Here is a 22581-nt window from a genome sequence, read left to right on the forward strand (position 1 = left end):
ATGTGTTGCTGGAAAAGCACAGCAGGTCTTAAGAAGGGCTTATGCCCGAAACGTCGATTCTCCTGTTCCCTGGATGCTGCCTGACCTGCTGCGATTTTCCAGCAACACATTTTCAGCTCTTTCTGCATAGGAACGGTTCTGTGATTCTGCGATCTTCCATTCAAGGTCCCTGGAGACACATAAATGACATAAATCGGCAGAATCTTCTTATCCACGTTCTGGAAAATCGAGATGGCACGGATTTCCTAGAGTAACCTTGATCTAGTCTTTTTAACAAACTACACTGAATGATCTCGTCAATGCTGGCAAAATGAAGTAGCAGCTGTAAAAATACTCAAATAACAATCCTGCTCTTATTCTGTCTTCATCTTTCTTTCCCATTTGACTGTATTAGAAATGTTAACTTCTTTGTCTCTCCCATCTCCTTGGTCTACAGCTTTGCTTTGTGTCTGACCACATGACTCTTGTATATTAGCTTTGTCCCCATATGTACTGCTTCCAGGTCAAGTGTTGCTAGTTCATATGGACCATTTTTTATTCAAAGAAAATTGCAATTGATTCCTTTATAAATGAAAATGATTCTTAAAAGTACCTTTAAAGCAATCTTAACACCAATAACAGATACCACAAGCATTTGAAAAAACTAAAACTTTCCTTACTGTACTACCTCTCGGTCAAAGGTCATCACAGTTCCCATCTAAGCCATGAAACTGAGGTACAATCTGTCTTGTCAGGTGGATAAGAAAGATTAGATAGCATCGATATGAAGAGGAGCTGATACGTTATTGCAAGTGTCCTGGTTAAATAAACATCACTGACATATTACCATCCCAATCATTTCCATTTATCTGGCTGAGGGAACGTGCTTTGTCCAAATTGATAGCTACATTGTTTGTATTACGACAATGATTAAACCTCAAAAATACATTGGATGTAAAATGCTTTGGAGCGTTTAATATTTTTGTGTGAATGTTGCCATTGAAATGTAACTCTCTGTTTTCCAACTAATTGGCCTCCCTGTTGACCAAATTAATATCTTCGTTTCCAAACTCAACGACATGATCCCTTATTTCGTGTCCAGATTTCTCAAGAGCAGTGCTTCCCAAACCCTTTTCCGCTGAGACCCTGTTTTGCAGCATTCAAATTGTCAGGACCCCCTCAGAGGAAAAGCTATGAGAGCCAGGGTGGGGTAAGGCTGTGAGAATATCGAGGTGATGAGGGGAGACTGTGAGGATGGGAAGCTGTGAGAGAGGGAGCCTGTGAGAGAAGGAGCCTGTGAGAGTGGGAGCCTGTGAGAGAGGGAGCCTGTGAGAGAAGGAGCCTGTTAGAGAGGGAGCCTGTGAGAGAGGGAGCCTGTGAGAGAGGGAGCCTGTGAGAGAGGGAGCCTGTGAGAGAGGGAGCCTGTGAGAGTGGAGCCTGTGAGAGAGGAAGCCTGTTAGAGAGGGAGCCTGTGAGAATGGGAGCCTGTTAGAGAGGGAGCCTGTGGGGAGGGAGCCTGTGAGAGAGGGAGCCTGTGAGAGAGGGAGCCTGTGAGAGAGGAAGCCTGTTATAGAGGAAGCCTGTTATAGAGGGAGTCTGTGGAGAGGGAGTCTGTAGAGAGGGAGCCTGTGAGAGAGGGAACCTGTTATAGAGGGAGCCTGTTATAGAGGGAGCATGACTATATTGATTCAGCTGGAGCACCACAACACCACCACTGCATCAGAACTTGCAACCATAAAATTACAGCTTACGATCCTTTCCTGGGGTCCTGACCCCGATGCTGGTAAACCCTGCTGTAGGATGTCTTTGCTCACTTAAACCTGCAAGATGACCTGTGTCTGACACTTCCTCCAATAATGTTAGCAGGGGCATCACCTGCTCATACACCTCATCATGCATTATTTTTCCAAATCTCCAAAGATTCCTTCCAAAGAATGCAAGAATTAAATGAAATTCCTCGCAGCCCGTATGCTATATGCAAACTTAAGCATGGCGTCTGGAAGAGCAAATACAGAACAGGTGATAGCTTTGTTGATCTTGTTCAACGTATTCACAAGGTGAGAGCTCCCCAAGGCTCATTACTTAACTCACCCTTTTGTTCTCATGCTGATATTTTAGCCTTAAGGCCATTGAAACCAAACTCAACGAAAGCCTAAGAAAGAGTAGTCTTTCTTTCACCAGGATATTCTGCATCATTCTGATCTGAGCATACATCTGAAATATTTCGGACATAGTTAATTCCCCACAATTCTTGTATACATGAGGGGGATGGAGAGGGTAAATAGACAAGGTCTTTTCCCTGGGGTGGGGAGTCAAAAACTAGACTGTAGGTTTAAGGTGAGAGGGGAAAGATTTAAAAGGGACTTAAGGTGCAACGTTTTCACACAGAGGGTGGTGTATGTATGGAATGAGCTGCCAGAGGAAGTGGTGGAGGCTGGTACAATTACATCATTTAAAAGACATCTGGATGGAAATATGAATAGGAAGGGTTTAGAAGGATCTGGGCCAAGTGCTGGCAAATAGGACTAGATTTATCTAGGATATCTCGATGAAAGTGAGGACTTCAGATGCTGGAGATTAGAGTCTGGAGTGTGGTCCTGGAAAAGCACTGTAGGTCAGGCAGCATCCAAGGAGCAGGGAAATCGACATTTCGGGCCAAAGCTCAGGCTTTTACCCAAAATGTCGACTCTCCTGCTCCTCGGATGCTGCCTGACCTGCTGTGCTTATCTAGGATATCTGGTCAGCATAGATGAGTTGGACCAAAGGGTCTGTTTCTGTGATGTACATCTCGATGACTCCAGGATGGATTGGAGGCAAGTCAATGTGGACTGTGTCAAAACATCTTTCCGGAGTTTGGGACAGAGTCTGCATTCCTTTGTGATTTGTGTGTGAAGTTTGGTAAAGTTACTGATTTTTCCAGTGTGTTTCATTTAAATTTCATCTTTTGCATTTGTAACTTGTTTAGCAGTCACCAACTGGAGTTCACCTCCTTTGATGATCCTCTAACATTCTGGCACATTCACTCTTACTTCTTGCGATGGAGTTTTTGTAATCGATGTAGAACACTGTTCTCACATAAAATTCATCTTCTAAAGGGTTAACTCACAGCAGACTTGCTTTACAGACTGTTTCTATAGCAACAGCATAGAAAATAATCATAATTAAAACATTATAATTCATGAATTAAATTACTTCATGGCATCATGATAAAATAGCCTCTGACCTAATCCATTTTTTAAAAAATGCCAAGTGACTCCCCACCTAGAAAATCTAGAACACGAGGTCAAAATCTTCAGAGGGGGGATTGGCCATTTAGAATCATGATGAGGAGAAATTCCTTCAGTCAGAGTGTTGTGCGTTGTTGGAAAAAAGGTCTCTACACCAGGGACCTCTCACTGCTCAGTCACTCAGTTTATTCAAAACTGAGATCGATGGATTTTTAGGGGCTAAAGGAACTGCAGATCTGGCAGGAAAGTGGAATTGAGGTAGAATTACTTTTACTCATTGGTGCAATATGGGCATCGCTGGCTGGACCTGTATTTATTGCTATCCCTTATTGCTCAAAGGGCACTTCAGAGTTCATAAGACCATGAGATATAGAAACAGAATTAGGCCATTTGGGTTATCAAGTCTGCTCTGCTGAACAATCATGACTGATATGTTTCTCGCCCTCATTCTCCTGCCTTCTCCTCATACATTTTGATCCGCTTATTAATCAAGAACCTATCTATCTGTGTCTTAAATACACTGAATGTCGTGGCCTCCACAGCTCTGTGCAGCAATGAGTTCCACAGAGTCACCACTCTCTGGCTGAAGAAATTCCTCCTCATCTCAGTTTTAAAGCCAACCACATTACTATGGCCTCGGGTCACCTGTGGGCTAGGTTGGGTAAGAATGCCACTTTCCTTCCCTGAGTACATTAGAGAACCAGATTTTTTTTTTCTCTGACAAATGACAATGATTTCACAGTCACCATTAAGCTAAAAATCACACAACAACAGGCTATAGTCCAACAGGTTTAATTGGAAGCACACTAGCTTTCGGAGCGACGCTCCCTCATCAGGTGATTGTGTGATTTTTAACTTTGTACACCCCAGTCCAACACTGGCATCTCCGAATCATGACCATTAAGCTAGCTTTTTTATCCCAGGCCTTAATGAATTCAAATTTCACAATTTACCATGATGGGATTTGAATCCATGTGCTCAGTAAATTAGCCTGCAGTTCCTAATTGTTGGTTCAGCGACATTACCTCATCTGTCTTTCTTCCCTGTAACTAATGGCAAAGTCCTTGGACGTTGGTTAGATAAATTAATTATATCCTTAAGTAAAATAGCTTCAGTTGTCAACAAAATTTGGTTCCTTTTATCTCACTCTGTGGGAGAGCCGTTATGCATAGTCAATCCAAATAGCTTTTACAATTTGAAAACTTAAATGAGATAAAGGGGTATCAGTATTTTTCTGAAAGTAGAAAGACATCTGAGCCTTTGAAGAACAGCTTCCGAAAAAACAACAATTATCACTAATGTAGCATGTGGACGGTATACACTGTACTAACTAAAGTTAGCATTGTGCACTACAGCAGATCACTAGAGTTAAAGACGGGGAGAAATCAAAATGGATTGCTTTTAAGAAAACACAAAACAAAAGGTCTTTTTATACTTGAGACAGTTGTTTACACTCTCATGTAGAACAACATCAAAGTAATTCAAATAAAAATTCAGTGCTTTTGAAGTTAACACTGTGATGTTTCTGAATACACCAAAGCCCACAAAGAGTAATTAGATCATGGGTTTGTTATTCCATTGTTTCTGTGATAGTGGTTGGAAGACAAATCATCATCTTTGCTTTTCATTCCTTCCATGGCCTTGTCCCTGTTCTGCCTTTGTAACTTCTTCTAGCCCTACAACTCTCCAACATATGTGTACATTTCTAATCCTGCTCTCCTGATTTTCATCACTTCATTATCAATCATGTGGAGATGCTGGTGTTGGACTGGGGTGGACAAGGTCAGAAGTCACATGACACCTGGTTATAGTCCAACAGGCTTATTTGAAATCACAAGCTTTCAGAGCACTGCCCCTTCGTCAGGTGAAGTCACTGTTGATCACCTGCAGAGACTTATTGTTCACCCTGTCGACACTCCACTCACACCATTCGTATGATCTTTTGATCTCTCTGCCTATAAATTCTGTGTCTGTGTGCTTCTCTCTCACTTCACCTGAGAAATGGGGAGCACTCCAAAAGCTTGCAATTTCAAAGAAACCTGTAGGACTATAACCTGGTGTTGTCTGACTCCATTATCAGCAGCCACAGATTCAGCTCACAAGTCCTCCATGATCCATAATCCCCTCCTACACCTCTTCATCTCCCTGGGTCTCTTTCCTCCTTCAAGATACTGCATAAAAACTATCTCATTGGCTGTAGTTTTAATCAACTGCCTAATATTTCATTGAGCGGCCCAGCATAATATTTTATTTGTATTAGTTCTAAAAGGCACCTTGAGATATATTACAATATCTAAGCAGGTATACACATAAAGACAGTTTTGGTTTATATGTTCACTGAATGGAGATGTTGCTAGCAAAGCTAATATTTGTTGTCCAACCATAAATTCCCGTGGTGTTCCTGTTCTTGTCTATATCTCATGAACGGAGAGATTCACCAGGATGTTGCCTGGCTGGAGTGATTCTAGATTGAAGAGAGACTAGATTGTGTGGAGTTGATTCCTTTAGGACAGAAGAGGCTGAGGGAGACTTGATTGTGTTGTACAAAGTTCAGAGGAGCATAGACAGAAACTTCTCCCCTTAGTAAAGTGATCAATAACCAGGGGCTGTAGATTTAAGGTAAAAGGCAGGAGATTTAGAGTTAACAAAGAATCTTTTCACCTAGAGTTTGCGTGCGATTCTGGTCTCCTGCCTATCGGAAGGATGTGGTGAAACTTGAAAGGGTTCAGAAAAGATTTACAAGGATGTTGTCAGGGTTGGAGGATTTGAGCTATAGGGAGAGGCTGAATAGGCTGGGGCTGTTTTCCCTGGAGTGTCGGAGGCTGAGGGGTGACCTTATAAAGATTTATAAAATCATGAGGGGCACGAATAGGATAAATAGACAAGGTCTTTTCCCTGGGGGAGTCCAGAACTTGAGGGCATAGGTTTAGGGTGAGAGGGGAAAGACATAAAAAGGACCTAAGGGGCGAATTTTTCACGCAGAAAGTGGTGCGTGTATGGAATGAGCTGCCAGAGGAAGTGGTGGAGGCTGGTACAATTACGGCATTTAAAAAGGATCTGGAGGGGTATATGAATAGGTAGGGTTTGGAGGGATCTGGGCCAAGTGATGGCAAATGGGACTAGATTGGGGTGGGATATCTGGTCGGCATGGACAAGTTGGACCGAAGGGTCTGTTTCCGTGCTGTACATCTCCATGATTCTATGACTAGGTGGGTATCTGGAACTCAGTGCTTGGTTCCTCAGAGGTGGAGGCAGGAACCATCACAACATTGAGGAAATATTTAGATTAACACTTGAAATGCAATACCATACAGGGTTACTGGAAAGGTGCTACAAAAAGGGACGAGAGTAGACAGCTTCAGTTCTGAAGAAGGGTCACTGGGCCTGAAACATTAACTTCTTCTCCACAGTTGCTGAGATTTTCCAACAACTTCTGTTTTTGTTTCTGATTTACAGAATCTGCAGTTCTGTCAGTTTTTATCTAATTAACTTGTTTCTGCACTTTCAATCCTTTTCCTGGTAGATAAAAACTTCTTTGGGGTGGTGGGGGAGAGAGTGGGGAGTGGCAGGGTGGAGGAGGCACAGGGAGTGGTGGGTGGGAGATGGGGGAGAATGTCTTGGTTCCAAAGTTGGCAATTTTGTCAAAACTCTTGCCTAAACCAGGCAGCTGAAATGCCTTAAAGTAGACCTCGGGCTTCACCGATGTCAATGGAGCTACCTAACACACTGCGTCTCCATGCCCAACAAACCCATCTGAGAAAATTTGGCAGTTTGGTCTCACCGCCAGCAACCCAGAAGTTAGGTCTGGAGAAGTAGATCTAGAGTCGTGTGCAGATGGGGAAGGGGCAATTAAGATAGGTGAAGGGTGTGTTTCCATACTGTACACCTCTCTGACTCTATGGCTCTAACTGAAGATGGGCAGTTGCTTGGCAACATTTCTGAAAATGTAGAGAAAGTAATTCTGCCTTTTTGATAAAGGTCATTGCTGACAGGCCAATACTGCTCCCCTCTGCCATATCCAGATTCTGTTAAGGGGATCCAAAACAGAAATTGAGTCTTTCATTTCCACCTGTGAAGGACTCAGTTCCTGTTCCTTGTGAACACCAAGTTTGGAAAATACAGATTTTATCTGGTGATCTTAGAGCAGAGGACATCAATCCCTGAAATTTGGTTTTCTTGTGTCTATTTAATTTCCAACCATGAAAGAGGTAGGTTTGTCACTCACTGTGCTAGTTCAACATGAAACAACCAGAAATGTATCTAAAATTAAAACATAACTGGCTGGGCCCCAAGTGACTGAGGGGAGAAGGTGGGATAATATAACATCACTGGGCTTATAATCAAAACTCTAGCTTAATGTCCTGGTGACTTGGGTTCAAGTCTGATTTGTCAAATTCAGCAAAACAAATCTGGAATTAAGAAGCTAGCCCAGTGGTGACCAGATAACCACTTTTATTTGCTGTGTCAACCCATCTGGTTCACTAATGTCCTTTAAGGAAGGAAATCTGCCATCCTTACCTGGTCTGGCCTACACACGACTCCAGACCCACACTAACCTGGTTGTCTCTCACCTACACAAACAACAACTACGCTCAATAATAAACATTGGGCCTAGCTAGTGATACATTCTCGTGAACAAATAAGGAGTATGGGAGCAGCCTTTTTTTTAAAGAGGAATGCACTTCCTGCACGCATTAAGCCATGAACTAATTATGGGTTTCATTTACAGGGTTTTGTTCCTTTGTATGTCAATGCTACAGCTGGAACCACTGTGTATGGAGCATTTGATCCTCTCAATGACATTGCAGATATTTGCGAAAAGCACAACCTTTGGATGCATGTTGATGTAAGGATTTTTCAAATACAATAGAAATAACCACGCCTGTTCAAAGACTTGATTAAATAATCCCATCACTATGAGTAGACAGAAAAAAATGCTGAAATGCTTTGCAAACCTAATAGATGCCATTGACTCAAACTGAAACTTGGCAGCATCCCAGTATATCCCTTACCTCATGATAGAAAGACTTGGATTTATATAGCACCTTTCACAACCGCAGCTTGCCACACCGTGTTATACAGCCAATGAAGCACTGTTGAAGGGGAGTCAACTCAGCTGCCAGATTGCACACAGCAGGTCCTTCAACCACCGATGTGATGAGGAGCACATCATGTTTGTATAATGTTGTTGAAGCGATAAATATTGACCAGGACTAATTTGGCTGTGCCTCTTCGAAGTAGTGTGATGGGGCCTTCTACATCCTCTTGAGTGCACAGGCAACATCTTAATTTACCAACTTGCTCAGAAAGAAAGGATCTCCAGCATTCCCTTAGTACTACGCCAGAGAGTCAGCATCTGATTTTGATTCTCAAGAACTGGAATGGGATTTCAATTTAACAACTCCTGACTCAGAAGTGTTGGTGCTACCCAAATTCAGCAGAGCCCAATTTTATGTTCCTGCTTATTTTTCAAGGGGGTTCTGGTTGGAGAAAGGAAAAAGAATGACGATCAATTTATTCTGGTTTTCTCTATGTGGAAAGACAACTTGCTAGAAGGATAGCGTAGAGGTATTACGAGGTTCTAACTGAATGGGCAAAAAGGTGGCAAAAGGAGTGTAATGTGGGAAACAATGAAGTTGTTCATTTTGGAAGAGAGAAAAAAAGAACAGAGGGTTACTTAAAAACACTGCAGAAAGCTGCAACACAGAGGACTTTGTGGTACTCATACATGAAACACAGTAAACTAGCACACAGTGTGAGGCAGGTAATCAGGAAGGCTAATGGAATGTTGGTCCTTATTTCAAGGACGGTTGGAGTATATGAGCAGGGAAGTCTTACTGCAACTGTACAAGGTGCTGGTGAGACCACATCTGGAATACTGTGAGCAGTATTTAAGAAAATATATTATTTCATCGACAGTTCAGAGAAGGTTCACATGGATGATCCCCTGGTGGAGGGACTGTCTTATGAACAAAGGCTAAACTGTTTGGGAATCTACTCACTGAGTTTAGAAGAATGAGAGATGATCTCATAGAAACATTTTGGCAGGGCCAATGCTGAGAGGATGTTTCCCCTCCTGGGAGAGTCTAGGACCAGAGGGCACAGTTCAGAATAAAGGGGCATCAATTTAAGACGGAGATGAGGAGGAACTTTTTCTCTCAGAGGATTGTGAGTCTTTGGAACTCCTTGCCACAGAGAGCAGTGGGGGCGGAGTCAGTGTCCATAGTTAAGGCTAAGATTGATAAATTCTTAATCGATCAGGGAATCAAGAGAGGACAAGAATGAGGAATATCAGATCAGCCATGATCTGATTGAATGTAGGGGCAGACACAAGGTGCTGAATGGCCTGCTTTCTGATGATCTTCTGGTCTCTCTCATTCACCTGATCACTCTGTGTTGGTTTCAGCAATCCATTCAAAATCACCACAATCCTGGGATTCTCTGAGTTGTCTGGTTAAGTCACACATTTTGTGGCTGACCAAATCAATCTGCTGGGGTTCTTTTGTAGGTTAAATATAAAGCATTACAAAAGACAAATTAAATGCATTGCTTTATTGTTGTGACATGTACCGAGATAGAGTGAAATGTGTTGCTTTGTGTGCTATACAGGCAGAGTGTACCATACATAGTGCATCAGGGAAGCAGAGCAGAGTACAGAATCCAGAGTTACAACTGCAGAGAAGGTGCAGAGGGAGAGAGATCAGAATTAATATTTGAGAGGTCTGAAAACAGCAGGGAGGAAATTGTGCTTGAATTTGTTCATATGTGTATTCAAACATCTACCAATGGAAGATGGTGGAGGAAAGTATAATTGAATTGAATTGAATTAGCTTTATTGTCACATGTACTCGGATGAGCACAGTGAAAAGTTTATAAGTCGCCATTTACAGCGCCATTTTAAGTACAAATGTACCTAGGTACAGATATTTTAGTACAAGTTCTTAGGGGAAAATAATTAGAAAATAGAGAAATAAAAAGTTCTAAACAATGGTTCTGGGTGGGAGGGGTCCTGGATGATGTTAGTTGCTTTCCCAAGGCAGTGGGAAGTATAGATGGAGTCAATGGATGAAAGGCTACTTTGTGTGATGGACTGGGCTGTGTTTACAACTCTCTGTAGTTTCTTGTGGTCTTCAGAAAAGCAGTTGCCATACCACACTGTGATGCATCCAGATAAGATGCTTTCTTTGGCCCATCTATAAAAACAGGTAAGAGTCCTTGTGGACATACCAAATTTTCTTAGCCTCCTGAGCAAGTAGAGATGTTTTTGCTTTCTTGACTGTCACGTCAACATGGGTGGACCAGAACAGATTGTTGGTGATCATCACTCCCAGGCACATGACACTGTTGACTATCTTCACCTCAGCCCCATTGACCATAAGACCATAAGACACAGGAGCAGAAATTAGGTTATTCACCCATCGAGTCGGCTCTGCCATTTGATCATGGCTGATAAGTTTCTCAATCCCATTCTCCCTCTTTCTCCTCCTTGACCCCCTTGATACTCAAGAACTTATCTCTCTCAGTCTTCCCTTTACTCTAAGGCTATGCCTCAGGTCCTAGTCTCTCCTTCCAATGGAAACATCTTCTCAATGTCCACTCCATCCAAGCCATTCAATATTCTGTATGTTTCAATTAGATCCCCACCCATCATTCTAAACTCTAGCGAGTATAAACCCAGAGTCCTCAAATATTCCTCATATTTTAAGCTTTTCATTCCTGGGACCATTCTCGTGAACCTCTTCTGAACACACTCCAGGGCCAGTACATCCTTCCTGAGACAAAATTGCACTCAATATTCCAAACTCGGTCTGACCAGAGCCTTATGGAGCCACAGAAGTACATCCCTGCTTTTATATTCAAGTCCTCTCAAAATAAATGCCATGAATTAATTTGCCTTCCTAACTACTGACTCAACTGCAAGTTTACCTTGAAAGAATCTTAGACGAGAACCCCCAAGTCTCTTTGCACTTTAGACTTCTGAATTTTCTCCCCGTTTAAGAATAGTCCATGCCTCTATTCTTCCTACTAAAGTGCATGCCCTCACACTTTCCCAGGTTGTATTCCATCTGCCACTTCTTTGCCCACTCTCCTAACCTGTCCAAATCCTCCTGTACTGGAAATGTGTTGCTGGAAAAGCGTAGCAGGTCAGGCAGCATCCAGGGAACAGGAGAATCGACGTTTCGGGCATAAGCCCTTCTTCAGGAAGGGCTTATGCCCTTCCTGAAGAAGGAGATTCCTGAAGAAGGGCTTATGCCCGAAACGTCGATTCTCCTGTTCCCTGGATGCTGCCTGACCTGCTGCGCTTTTCCAGCAACACATTTTCAGCTCTGATCTCCAGCATCTGCAGACCTCACTTTCTCCTCAAATCCTTCTGCAGCCTCCCCACCTCCTCAATGCTACCTGGCCCTCTACCTATCTTTATATCGTCTGCAAAGTTAGCCAGAATGCCCTCAGTTCCTACATCAAGATCGTTAATGTAAAAAGTGAAAAGTTGTGGTGCCAACACTGAACCTTGGAGAACACCACTAGTCACCAGCTGCTTTCCTGAGAAGGACCCTTTTATCCCCACTCTCTGCTTCCTGCCAGACAGCCAAGCTTCTATCCAAGGGATGCCTCTGACACCATGGACCCTTATCTTATTCAGTCGCCTCCTGTGCAGCACCTTGTCAAAGGCCTTCTTGCAGTCCAGGTAGATAACATTCATCGCCTCTCCTTGGTCTGACCTGCACGTTACATCCTCAAAGAAGTCTAGTAGACTTGTCAGGCATGACCTCCCCTTGATGAAACCATGCTGATCTTCCCTTATTTTACTGTGCACTTCCAAGTATTCAGAAATCTCATTCTTCACAATGGATTCCACGATCTTATTCATGTCGCCAAGGTTAGGCTAATCGTCTGTAATATTCCACCTTTGCCTTACCCCCTTTTTAAACAGAGTGTCACATTAGCAATGTTCCAGTCTTCTGGGACCCTCCCTGATTCTAACGATTCCTGAAAAATCACAACTAATCCCTCCACTATCTCTTCAGCCATCTCCCTTAGACCTCTGGGGTATAGTTATCTAGTCCAGGTGATTTATCCACCCTCAGGCCATTCAGTTTTTCTATCACTTTCTCCTTGGTGATGGCCACCATACTCAGCTCTGCCCCCTCACTGTCTTGAATTTTTGGGATATTACGCCTTCCACGGTGAAGATTGATGTGAAGTAATTATTCAGTTCCTGAGCCATTTTTCCTTGTTCCCCATTCCTACCTTTCCAGTGTCCCAATGTCTATTTGTGCCTGTCTTTTGCCCTTTATGTGTCCAAAGAAACTCTTACAGTCTTTCTTTATATTACTGGCTAGCTTACCCTCATAGTTAATCTTTTCCCTCCTTATTTATTTTTTTCTTGCCTTCTGTTGGTCTTTGTAAACTTCCCAATCCCCTAGTTTTCCACTGCCCTTTGCTACATTTCTCTTTTGCTTTGATGCTATTCCTGACTTCCCTAGTCAGCCACGGTCACCTCATCATCCCTGTACCATGCTTCTTTTTTCCTTGGGATGAATCTCTCCTGTGTCTCCTGAATTACTCCTCGAAACTCCCTTTTTGCGGGGGGGGGGGGGCATCTGGAATTCAGCCATGCTTTATTTCCAGTCATTTTAGCCAAAATGAAAGTGATGCATTTGGTCAGTGTATTGACTGATGCCTGGTTTAATAAGTAGTCAATAATTTTGGGCTCACACAGAACCTTACTGCATCAATTGAACAAAGGGATGTTTCTTTTCTAAATCTTCACAGATTAATAAAAGCCTCCATGATAACAAACATTGTAGCAATGGTTCCAAAAAGGCCAAACCAAGGTCTGTTTGGAAGTCCTTTAGGTTTTCATAGGCACAGTTTATGGGGAGGTCAATTAGCTCAGTTGGCTGGATGGCCAGTCTCCAATGTGGAGTAATATCAACAGCGTGGGTTCAATCCCCACACCAGCTGAGGTGACTATGAAGGACTCTCCTTCTCAACTTCTCCCTTCGCCTGAGGTGTGGTGACCCTCAGGTTAAACCACCACCAGTTGTCTCTCTAATGAGAGAGAAGCCCTCAGTCTATGGTGACGTTATCTTTATGAGGTAACAGTGGCATAGGTATGTTATTTGGATAGTAGTCCAGAGACCTTAGCTAATGCTTTGGGGTAGGGGTTCAAATCCCACTAGGATAGCAGAAAATAGAGCTCACAAATTAGAAATTATCAGTAATGTGACCATAAAGGTATTGTTAATTGTCCTGGACTTAGGAACAGGATTCATGTTGCTGTTGATTTCATAGATCAGACATGTAAGCATTCGATCGTATTTGCTGACAGATGTTTTATACTTTACTGGATTGTGTTCTGACTTGCGTATAAATCAACTTGCAAATGTACTTAGGAATGGAACCCATTCATAACCCAGGGCTGACAGTGAAGTTTGATTAGTTGATGCAGTATGGTTCAGGACAAACCCTGCGTCATAGAAGTACAACTAATCCTGGGGTCGCCAAATGCATCACTTTTGACAAAAAAAATCCAATAATAAGACTATGTCATTATAGATCTAACATCACACTCTTTTAATGAGGCAAGATGTGAAGGTATCCCTGCAAGTCAGGTCAAGTGAGATTATGATTTGGAGGAGCCGGTATTGGACTGGGGTGTACAAAGTTAACAATCACGCAACACCAGGTTATGGTCCAACAGGTTTATTTGGAAGCACAGAATTTAGAGCAAAAGATCAGCTGCATTTGCTCTAAATTCTGAGTCCTATGGTCCTGCTTCACAGCCACCTGATGAAGGAACAGCGCTTCGGAAGTTAGTGCTTCCAACTAAACTTGTTGGACTATAACCTGGTGTTGTGTGACAAATGAGATTAGAAGTTGTTTTTATTCACTTGCAGGATGAGGGCAATGCTGGCTGGGCCAGCATTTATTGCCCGTTTGTAATTTCCCAGAGGGTAGTGAAGAGCCAAGCACATTGCTGTGGGTCTGGAGTCATATAGAGGCCAGACCAGTTAAGGATGTCAGTGAACTAGATGGGTTTTCCTGACAATCAACAATGGTTAGATGGTCATCATTAGACTCTTAATTTCAGATTTTTATTGAATTTCAACTCCACCATCTGCCATAATGGGATCCAAATCCTGGTCCCCAGAACATTACCTGGGTCTCTGGACTAATGGTTTAGTGGTAATACTACCATGCCATGACCTCATGAGCATTGCTTGGAGTGTTGCAGGGATCCTAAGTGCACTAACCTGAACCCTTCACATAACAATACCCAAACAAAGGTTTGCATTTTGAATGAGTCTTTATTGTGTCAGCATGAAAGATCCTAAAATACAATTTCAAAGAAGATCAGGGTGATTTCTTCTTGGTGTCCTGGTCCTCACAGAAACCTGATTACCTGGTCATTATCACACTGCTGTTTGGAGCCACTAGCAGCTTACTGTGTGCAAATTGGTTACTCTGCTTTCTACTTTATAGCGACAGTGACAGCACTTGTTCGTTGGCTGGAAAGCAGTTTAGAACATGCTGAAAGGTGCTATTTAAGTGCAGGTCTTCCTTTAGTTATTTTTTCCCTGTAGCCCCCTACCCCGACTCCTTGCCTTCTGCTCACAGGTGAGCATGTGCTGTTCAATTTTACGGGGGAAACAACAACGTCTCACCTGTTCGCGAGACCTGGGGATTACTATGCTTCAGCCCTGTTTTCCTCTGTTGTGGATGAGTGTCTAAAACACCTCACGTTTCACCATCCCACAGTTGAAACAACCGAGCGACACGGAGTGCTACCACAATGACCAGATCAACCACAATCTCATTGAATGGCAGACCAGATTCAAAGGACTGAATGGCCCAATTCTACTCTTACATCCTATGGCTCTTACTGAATTTGGCAAACTACTCAAACTATTGCAGCGATGATTAATGTCCTGCTACACTGTGTGGCTCCTTTGGGAAGTGTTCAATGAAAAATATTCACCTGCCACTTACTGGAACCGTGTTAATACTTTTAGGGTGTAAATATTTCCGCTTTCTGAGGATCTAGCTTACACACCATAACAGTGTTTTGTTTGGGAAATGCATTGCGTTCTCAAATAAATTAATCTCTGCTTTTTTTATTCAGGCAGCTTGGGGTGGTGGCCTACTGATGTCACAGAAACATCGTTATAAATTAACAGGGATTGAGAGGTAAATTCTTGGCATTTTGTAGCGATACCCATGAAAATTATTATGAATGTAAAATGTAGACAGTATGTGGTGATTTTGTTTTGCAAGCAACAGTAATGCTATTCTCTGTATCAGAGCCAACTCTGTTACGTGGAATCCACACAAGATAATGGGGGTCCCTCTGCAGTGTTCCGCAATTCTAATCCATGAAAAGGTATGTTTTAGACATCATTGACGAGCCCAGAATTTTGCTATGGTTGTTAAGAGAGACAATGTTTTTGTCTTGTACTCATCAGGACAAATGCAAGAATGCCAAATTTCAAGTGATCACAGCAACCTACACAATAGGAGCAAAGGTTGCTAATTGGCCGACAAATCAAAAATAAAAACAGAAGTTGCTGGAAAAGCTCAGCAGATCTGGCAGCATTTGTGGAGAGAAATCAAAGTTAACATTTTGAGTCCAGTGACCCTTCTTTAGAACGAGTGGTAGCTAGGAAATGTCAGGTTATATGCAGAAGATAGGATGAGGCAGGGGGTCAGGAGTAAACAGGAGTGACAGTTGGACAGACAAAGGATTGATAACAATGTGGCTAGGAGGGTCAATAGCTGTTAATGGAGAATGTTAGTCGTGAACACTGGGGTATGTATATAAATAGCAGACTTTGAAATAACAAGGCCAGGTGTGTGTATTTTGGGGAGAGCTCAAGTCCTAAAGTTTTTGAACTCGATATTGAGGCCAGAAGGCTGTAGGGTCCCCAAATAGAAAATGAGGTGCTGGTCTTCCAACTTGCTTGGCTGGAACATTGCAGCATGCCTGAGACAGAGATCCTGGCCAGAGAACACAGTGGTTTGTTAAAGTGACAGGCAACAGGTAGCTCAGGGTCTTTTTGCAGACAATTCTTTCAGCTGATAAGTTAATCTGATTTGCCAATATATTACTGAGGAGAAAGTGATGATATACTACAGGTTCCAGGGAGCTTGCTATAATCATTTGTAATTTGCAATTTGGGATTCTTGCATTTGTCCTGGTGATTGCAAGACAAAAAGTTTCTCGATTAGGTTGACATGCTGTTTCCAGGCCAAAGGGCACCAGAATCTAATAGGTGTTTATCCCCTGTTTTCTGATGTTCATCAAATCCATTCAATAACAAGTCAATTAAAAAAAAACAGACTAATGTGAGACCTGAGTTCCGCTTATCATCTCTAAATTTCCAAAAATGCCCCTTTGGAGCAGTCAGCTCTTCAGAGATCTCACAGATAACGCACACACCTTTCCAAAGGAATTTCTCTGTTCATATGCATTGAGGACAAGGGTGGCATGGAATTAGAATCAATAGTTAGGGAGCACAAGGAATGAGGCATGCAAGATCTTGTTCTAACTTGTCCGAGCTGCCTCAGCTGTCTGTGTTTCCTCTCTGAGGAAGCTGCTGGCTAACAAATGGCAGATCGCTTCCACCAGCACTGATCAAACTTTATTCCTGTCTGTGCACTATCGATATTTTTACAACAGTGTCACTCCTGTCCAGGAACCTTGAACTGTCCAGATATAGTTTCTGTCTTCTGATTGCCAGAGGGATGTGACTTTTTCAGTCAGCTGTGACTTCCAAATGAGTACACACACCCCATGGTGACAAGACGCAACGATGTTCTGTCCCTTTAAGCAATTTGGAGGTTAGCAGAGGTCCTGTAGTAACTGTTATGAGTTGATTGAATGATGGAGATTTAATTAAATATTTCCAAATTTTCCCCCTTGTTCAATGGTGTTTTGTTGACATCCACATAATGACTGGAACATGAAGGACAAGTGAGTCTAACACTGATGCAGCAATCCTATCTCCCTCAGAAGTGTACAACTACTGCTCCTAACCTTCCCCCAACACAGGAGGGAAACCTGAGGTAATAGTGAAAGTGTACAAAGAATTGAAACCTAAACTTCAAAGGTCTAATAAAGGATAATGATTGTGAAGCAAAATGCAGCATAATATCAAAAATTGCTTTGGTATTTTATCATCTGCTTATGATCTTTGACAGGGTTTGCTCCAGGACTGCAATAAAATGGGTGCACAGTACCTGTTTCAAAATGACAAGCTGTATGATGTATCATATGATACAGGAGATAAAACCATTCTGTGTGGTCGTCATGTCGACGTCTTCAAATTCTGGTTGATGTGGAAAGCAAAGGTAAAGAAGTTTGAAAGAAACTGAAAAAGATTAATTCTGAAATGATGCTGTGGGTTACTTAGTGTTCTCATGTACAATTCTCCTGGAGTTAGACAGAAGTGCCACATAGAAATAGGCCATTCAGCCTATCTGATCGATGCTGGTATTAATTCTCCACACAAAATCCTTCCCACTTGAATGACCTCTTTCCATTCTTGATGAATATCCCACCACACCCATTCCCTTTCCCTCATTATTTAACAACCCACCCCTGATGCATCAATTCTCTCTGTCCAAACAGCAACAAATCACATGTTCTCCACACTCACAATGCAAAGACATTCCCCTAAATTTGTTTATTTTATTTGTTAGTGACTAGGAATATCTATTCCCCGTCACTCCAGTGGAAGCAGTTTCCCTACACTAATACAATGGAACCCCTCCATAATTATACGAACCTCTGTTAGATCCCCTAACCTCTCTTAAAGAGGAAAAGAGCTTCAGTCTTTTTGGTCCTTCCTCATTGGTGATTGTCCGTTCCACTCTGGTAACTATCACTGGGATTCACTGCCTCTTCTATCTCCAGTCCCCGCAATATCCCTCCTCTCAAGTGGAAACCAAATCTACACCCACATTCCAAGTGTGATCCAACCATCAGACAAAATACATTCAGCAATATTTCCCTGCTTCTGTATTCTATTTCTCTAGAAATCAATTCCAGTACTTTCTTTGCACTATTTATGGCCTTATCAAATTGTCCTGTTATTTTTCACAATGTATATATTGGTATCACAGAATCACAGAATCATTACTGTGCAGACAGAGGCCATTTGGCCCATCATGCCTGCACTTGTTTTCCCAGGTCTCTTTGCTCTTGTGCATCCTATACTTTTGTAAACCGCACCACTCCCACCCCCCCCCCCGCCCCCCCCCCCCCCCCCCCCCACACCCCTCACCCCCCCACCACCACCACCATGCCCTCCCACTCCCCACTCCATCGTATCCTTATTTGGTCAAAATGTTTGAGCCCAAATGTCGATGGCACACAACAATTCAGACAATGTTTCATTAAACACGATATACCTTTATTCCACACAAAGCATTAGTACTTACTCACTCATGTTACATTAAATACGATATACCTTTATTCCACACAGGGCATTAGTACTTACTCACTAATGTTTCATTAAATACGATATACCTTTATTCCACACAAAGCATTAGTACTTACTCGCTAATGTTTCATTAAACACGATATACCTTTATTCCACACAAAGCATTAGTACTTACTCGCTAATGTTTCATTAAATACGATATACCTTTATTCCACTCAAAGCATTAGTACTTACTCACTAATGTTTCATTAAACACGATATACCTTTATTCCACACAAAGCATTAGTACTTACTCACTAATGTTTCATTAAATGTGATATACCTTTATTCCACACAAAGCATTAGTACTTACTCGCTAATGTTTCATTAAATACGATATACCTTTATTCCACACAAAGCATTAATACTTACTCACTAATGTTTCATTAAACACGATATACCTTTATTCCACACAAAGCATTAGTACTTACTCGCAATGATATTACTTGTTTAGAAATTCCATGAGCCAGGATCTGTATCTGGTGATCAATCTATTGATAAGCCTCCAACTGCAGATGACCAAAGTGCTCAACCCATTACAGTGTTGAGTTATTATCAAAATCCTTCTTTATACATTTTCCTTGTTATGACTGTGTGCCATTCAATGCATCTTTTTGGCTCATTTAAATGGATTTTAATTATATCGCTATCTTGTTTGAAGCTGTACTCGAGAACCCAATTTCAAACAAACACAGGGAGTTCTCTGGGGCGGTAGCTCCAGTACTCTTAACCATCTCCAGTGTTGGAGTGAAGAAGACACTTTTATGGACACTTTTATGGTTCCCAGTTTTCGTCCCAGCTCTAGCACTGTTTACAAATTACTTTGTACACTTTAGCAAATCTTCACATTGACTAAACTTCCCATCCTGTCTTCCTGATCTCAAAACGCAAACTGTTGTTTCTCAGGATGGCTTAATGGTTAACACTGCTGCCTCACAGCACCAGGGACCTGGGTTCAACCCCACTTTCAGGTGACTGTCTGTGTGTAGTTTGCACGTTCTTCCTGTGTCTGTGTGGGTTTCCTCCAGGTGCTCTGGTTTCATCCCAATGTGCAGGTTAGGTGGATTGGCCGTGGGCATTGCAGGGTAAAGGGGTGGTTCTTTCTGGGATGCTCTTTAGAAGATTGGTGATGGGCCAAATGGCCTGCTTGCACACTTACTACGATTCTACAATTTCGGCAGGTTGCCATTTCTCCTTTTAATGTTCGAATCAACCACCATGACGCAAACTCAGTGCACGGAACTCTTCCATCTGGCACTTTAGGGAAGGGACTGGCCTGCCCTACATTTGACTCCAGATCCCAAGCAATGTGGTGATGCATAACTGTCCCTGAAATTGCTAAGCAAACCCTTTCATTCAAGTGCAATCAGTGTTGGATGATAAATATTGGCCTCATTGTTAACTCCCAGGAACACTGTCACAGAAATTAATAATTAAAAATGCTCACTTTTCAACAAAAAGAACATTCAGAAGTATCTTGGTTTATTGGCTACAGTCACCCAAGTCTTGGAATATTTCCATTTAGGTCCATGCTACTATTTATGACAGACAGTGAAGTTTGAAATCAATAAAGATAATTTGGAATTAAAAACTAGCCCCTGTCAATTTTCACAAACATCTAATTGGTTGACTAATATCCTCTACGTCATGAAATCCATCATCTTTACCTGGTCTGACCTACACATGACTCCAGATCCACAGCAATAACCCATAAACCTAACCAGCACCACTCAAATGCCATTGTCAAATAAATAAGTAGAAATCATTTTAGTGGCTTGCTTGCTGATCTAGGGACATGATCTTTGCTTAGGGGTATGTTGGGAATTATTGTGTAAAAGCACCTGGGTTCAATTTCCTAACAAGCCTCACCTTAACTTCAAAAGGGAGATGGTCCCAATACAGTCAAGGTACATTCTCTGACAAGGGAAAAGCTGTACAATCAAATCCAGAGCTCTCTGGATGACAAAGAAGATAGAAATCAAAACAAAAAAGAAAATGCGTGTTTATAACTGGCAGAAAATGCCATTGAGAATGAAGAGGAATCAAGAGGGTTCAAAGGAGAGGTAGAAAAACAAAGAGGAAATATGAGAAAAAACTGACAGGTAACATAAAGGGGAACCCCAAAGTCCTCTATAGACACATCAATGGTAAAAGGAGGATCAGAAAACAAAAGGGGATTTTCACCTGGAGGCAGAGACATGGCTGAACTATTAAATATATACTTTACATCTGCCTTTAATAAGGAAGGAAATACTGTTCATACCATAGTGACAGAGGAGAAAACTACAAGGATTCAAAATTATTAAGGACGGGGCATTTAATGACAACTTAAAAGTTGACAAGCTCCCAGGATCAGAGGAAATGCATACAAAGATATTGAAGGAAGTGAGAGTGGAACTTGCCATAATCTCTTGACCTTGACTTGACTCAGGGACAGTGCCAGAGGAGCGGAGAATTACAAACAATTCCAGCCTTGTTCAGAAATGGTTTTGACGATCAGATCAGCAATTACAAATCAGTCAGTTTAACTTCAATTTCATATGTTGGGGAAACTTGTAGAAGCAATTACTCTTGAAAGAATTAATAGTCACATGGAAAATGATGTGTTGATGATGAAGAATCAACATGGATTTCTAAAGGAGAAATTATGTTTCTGTATCTTGTTGGAGTTTTTTGAAGCAGTAACAGAGACAGTTGATGACAATACACTGTTGAAGTGATAAAAACTTCTAGAAATCATGCAGCAGATTTCTGAGAAAATTTATAGGCTATGGAATGAAAGACATTGTAGCAATGGGGTACAGAATTGGCTGAGATATAGGAAATAGAGATACACTTTACCTGATATTCACCTCTCAAAGTGTTGGTTTGAGAGGGTTTGCGCTGTCTCCCACATTTGCAATGATTACATTTCAAAAGTATTTCACTGACTGTGAAAGACTTTGGGAAATCCTGTGGGTGTAGACGGTGCTATTTAAATGCAAGTCATTTTTATCCCCCGCAATGAGCAGCATAAGAACTGATCTTTGTGCTTCTCTTTGTCACTGAACTTACTACAATTGCATTTCTTATCACAGAAAAGTATGGTGTACATTGATTTATGCTGTTACACTTCACAGGGCACATCAGGCTTTGAGAAGCAAATCAATAAATGTCTCGAACTGGCAGAATATCTCCACAGCAAACTCAAAAGAAGAAATGATTTTAAGCTGGTGTTTGATGATAAAGTAAGTTTCCAACCAGAGTGCTTTTATACTGTCAGTATTGTTTAAGTGCATTGAAACATTATACAAATGTAGTAACCATGGTTCTGGTAAAGATCTTCTTGTCTTCAACAAAGGCTTATCACACTAATCCACATGCAAATTACTTTCCCCTCCTACAGATTAGCCTCCATTTGGGGAAAGCTGGTCCTTATACTCTTCTGAAATAAATTAACTTTAAAATCAAATTAATTAATTCACAGAGGAACGGGTTCTTAAAGGGACATTATAGCAGAAAAAAACTTTAAAGACAATTTAAAGACCTTTCGCAGGGGAGATAATGCATGTGAGCTACATGGTGCACATGAATCTGAGAAAGTCTGGAGCAAGCCCTGAGTGAATGTTGCACTCTTTCACCTGGGGCACTTGTGCATTGACATAGCCACAGCAGAGAGACAGGCAGGCAGTGCTAACAACCCTCTCCATAGCCTGCTGCCTGGATTGTTCAGGACTACCCTGGGCAGACACTGGAACAGACCTAGAAGGTGGTTCTCCAGCTTGCCCACTGGTCTCCACAACGGAGGTCTTTGTGTATTGTTGTCCTTAATTGTTACCAGCTCTTCTTCAGCACAGCTACAGCATGCACACATACACACTCAGTTAGCATGTGCACAGTAGTAAATT

The 22581-nt window shown here is 41.9% G+C and overlaps 1 protein-coding gene across 2 annotated transcripts in view; it reads left to right on the forward strand.

Annotated features, from left to right (window-relative positions):
* The window catches only part of gad3 (glutamate decarboxylase 3), a 55418-nt gene that overhangs the window by 25884 nt on the left and 6953 nt on the right, over window positions 1-22581 (forward strand). For both annotated transcript variants that reach the window (XM_043719621.2, XM_087978440.1), the window contains exons 9-13: window positions 7936-8052; window positions 15337-15401; window positions 15516-15594; window positions 17412-17561; window positions 21814-21921. In XM_043719621.2, coding sequence (XP_043575556.1) covers window positions 7936-8052; window positions 15337-15401; window positions 15516-15594; window positions 17412-17561; window positions 21814-21921 — 519 coding nt within the window. The remainder of the gene's footprint in view (window positions 1-7935; window positions 8053-15336; window positions 15402-15515; window positions 15595-17411; window positions 17562-21813; window positions 21922-22581) is intronic.

This window comes from Chiloscyllium plagiosum, unplaced genomic scaffold (genome assembly GCF_037043375.1).
Source record: "Chiloscyllium plagiosum isolate Xiang-an unplaced genomic scaffold, Cpla_swu_hap1 HiC_scaffold_34, whole genome shotgun sequence".
Taxonomy (NCBI): Eukaryota; Metazoa; Chordata; class Chondrichthyes; order Orectolobiformes; family Hemiscylliidae; genus Chiloscyllium; species Chiloscyllium plagiosum.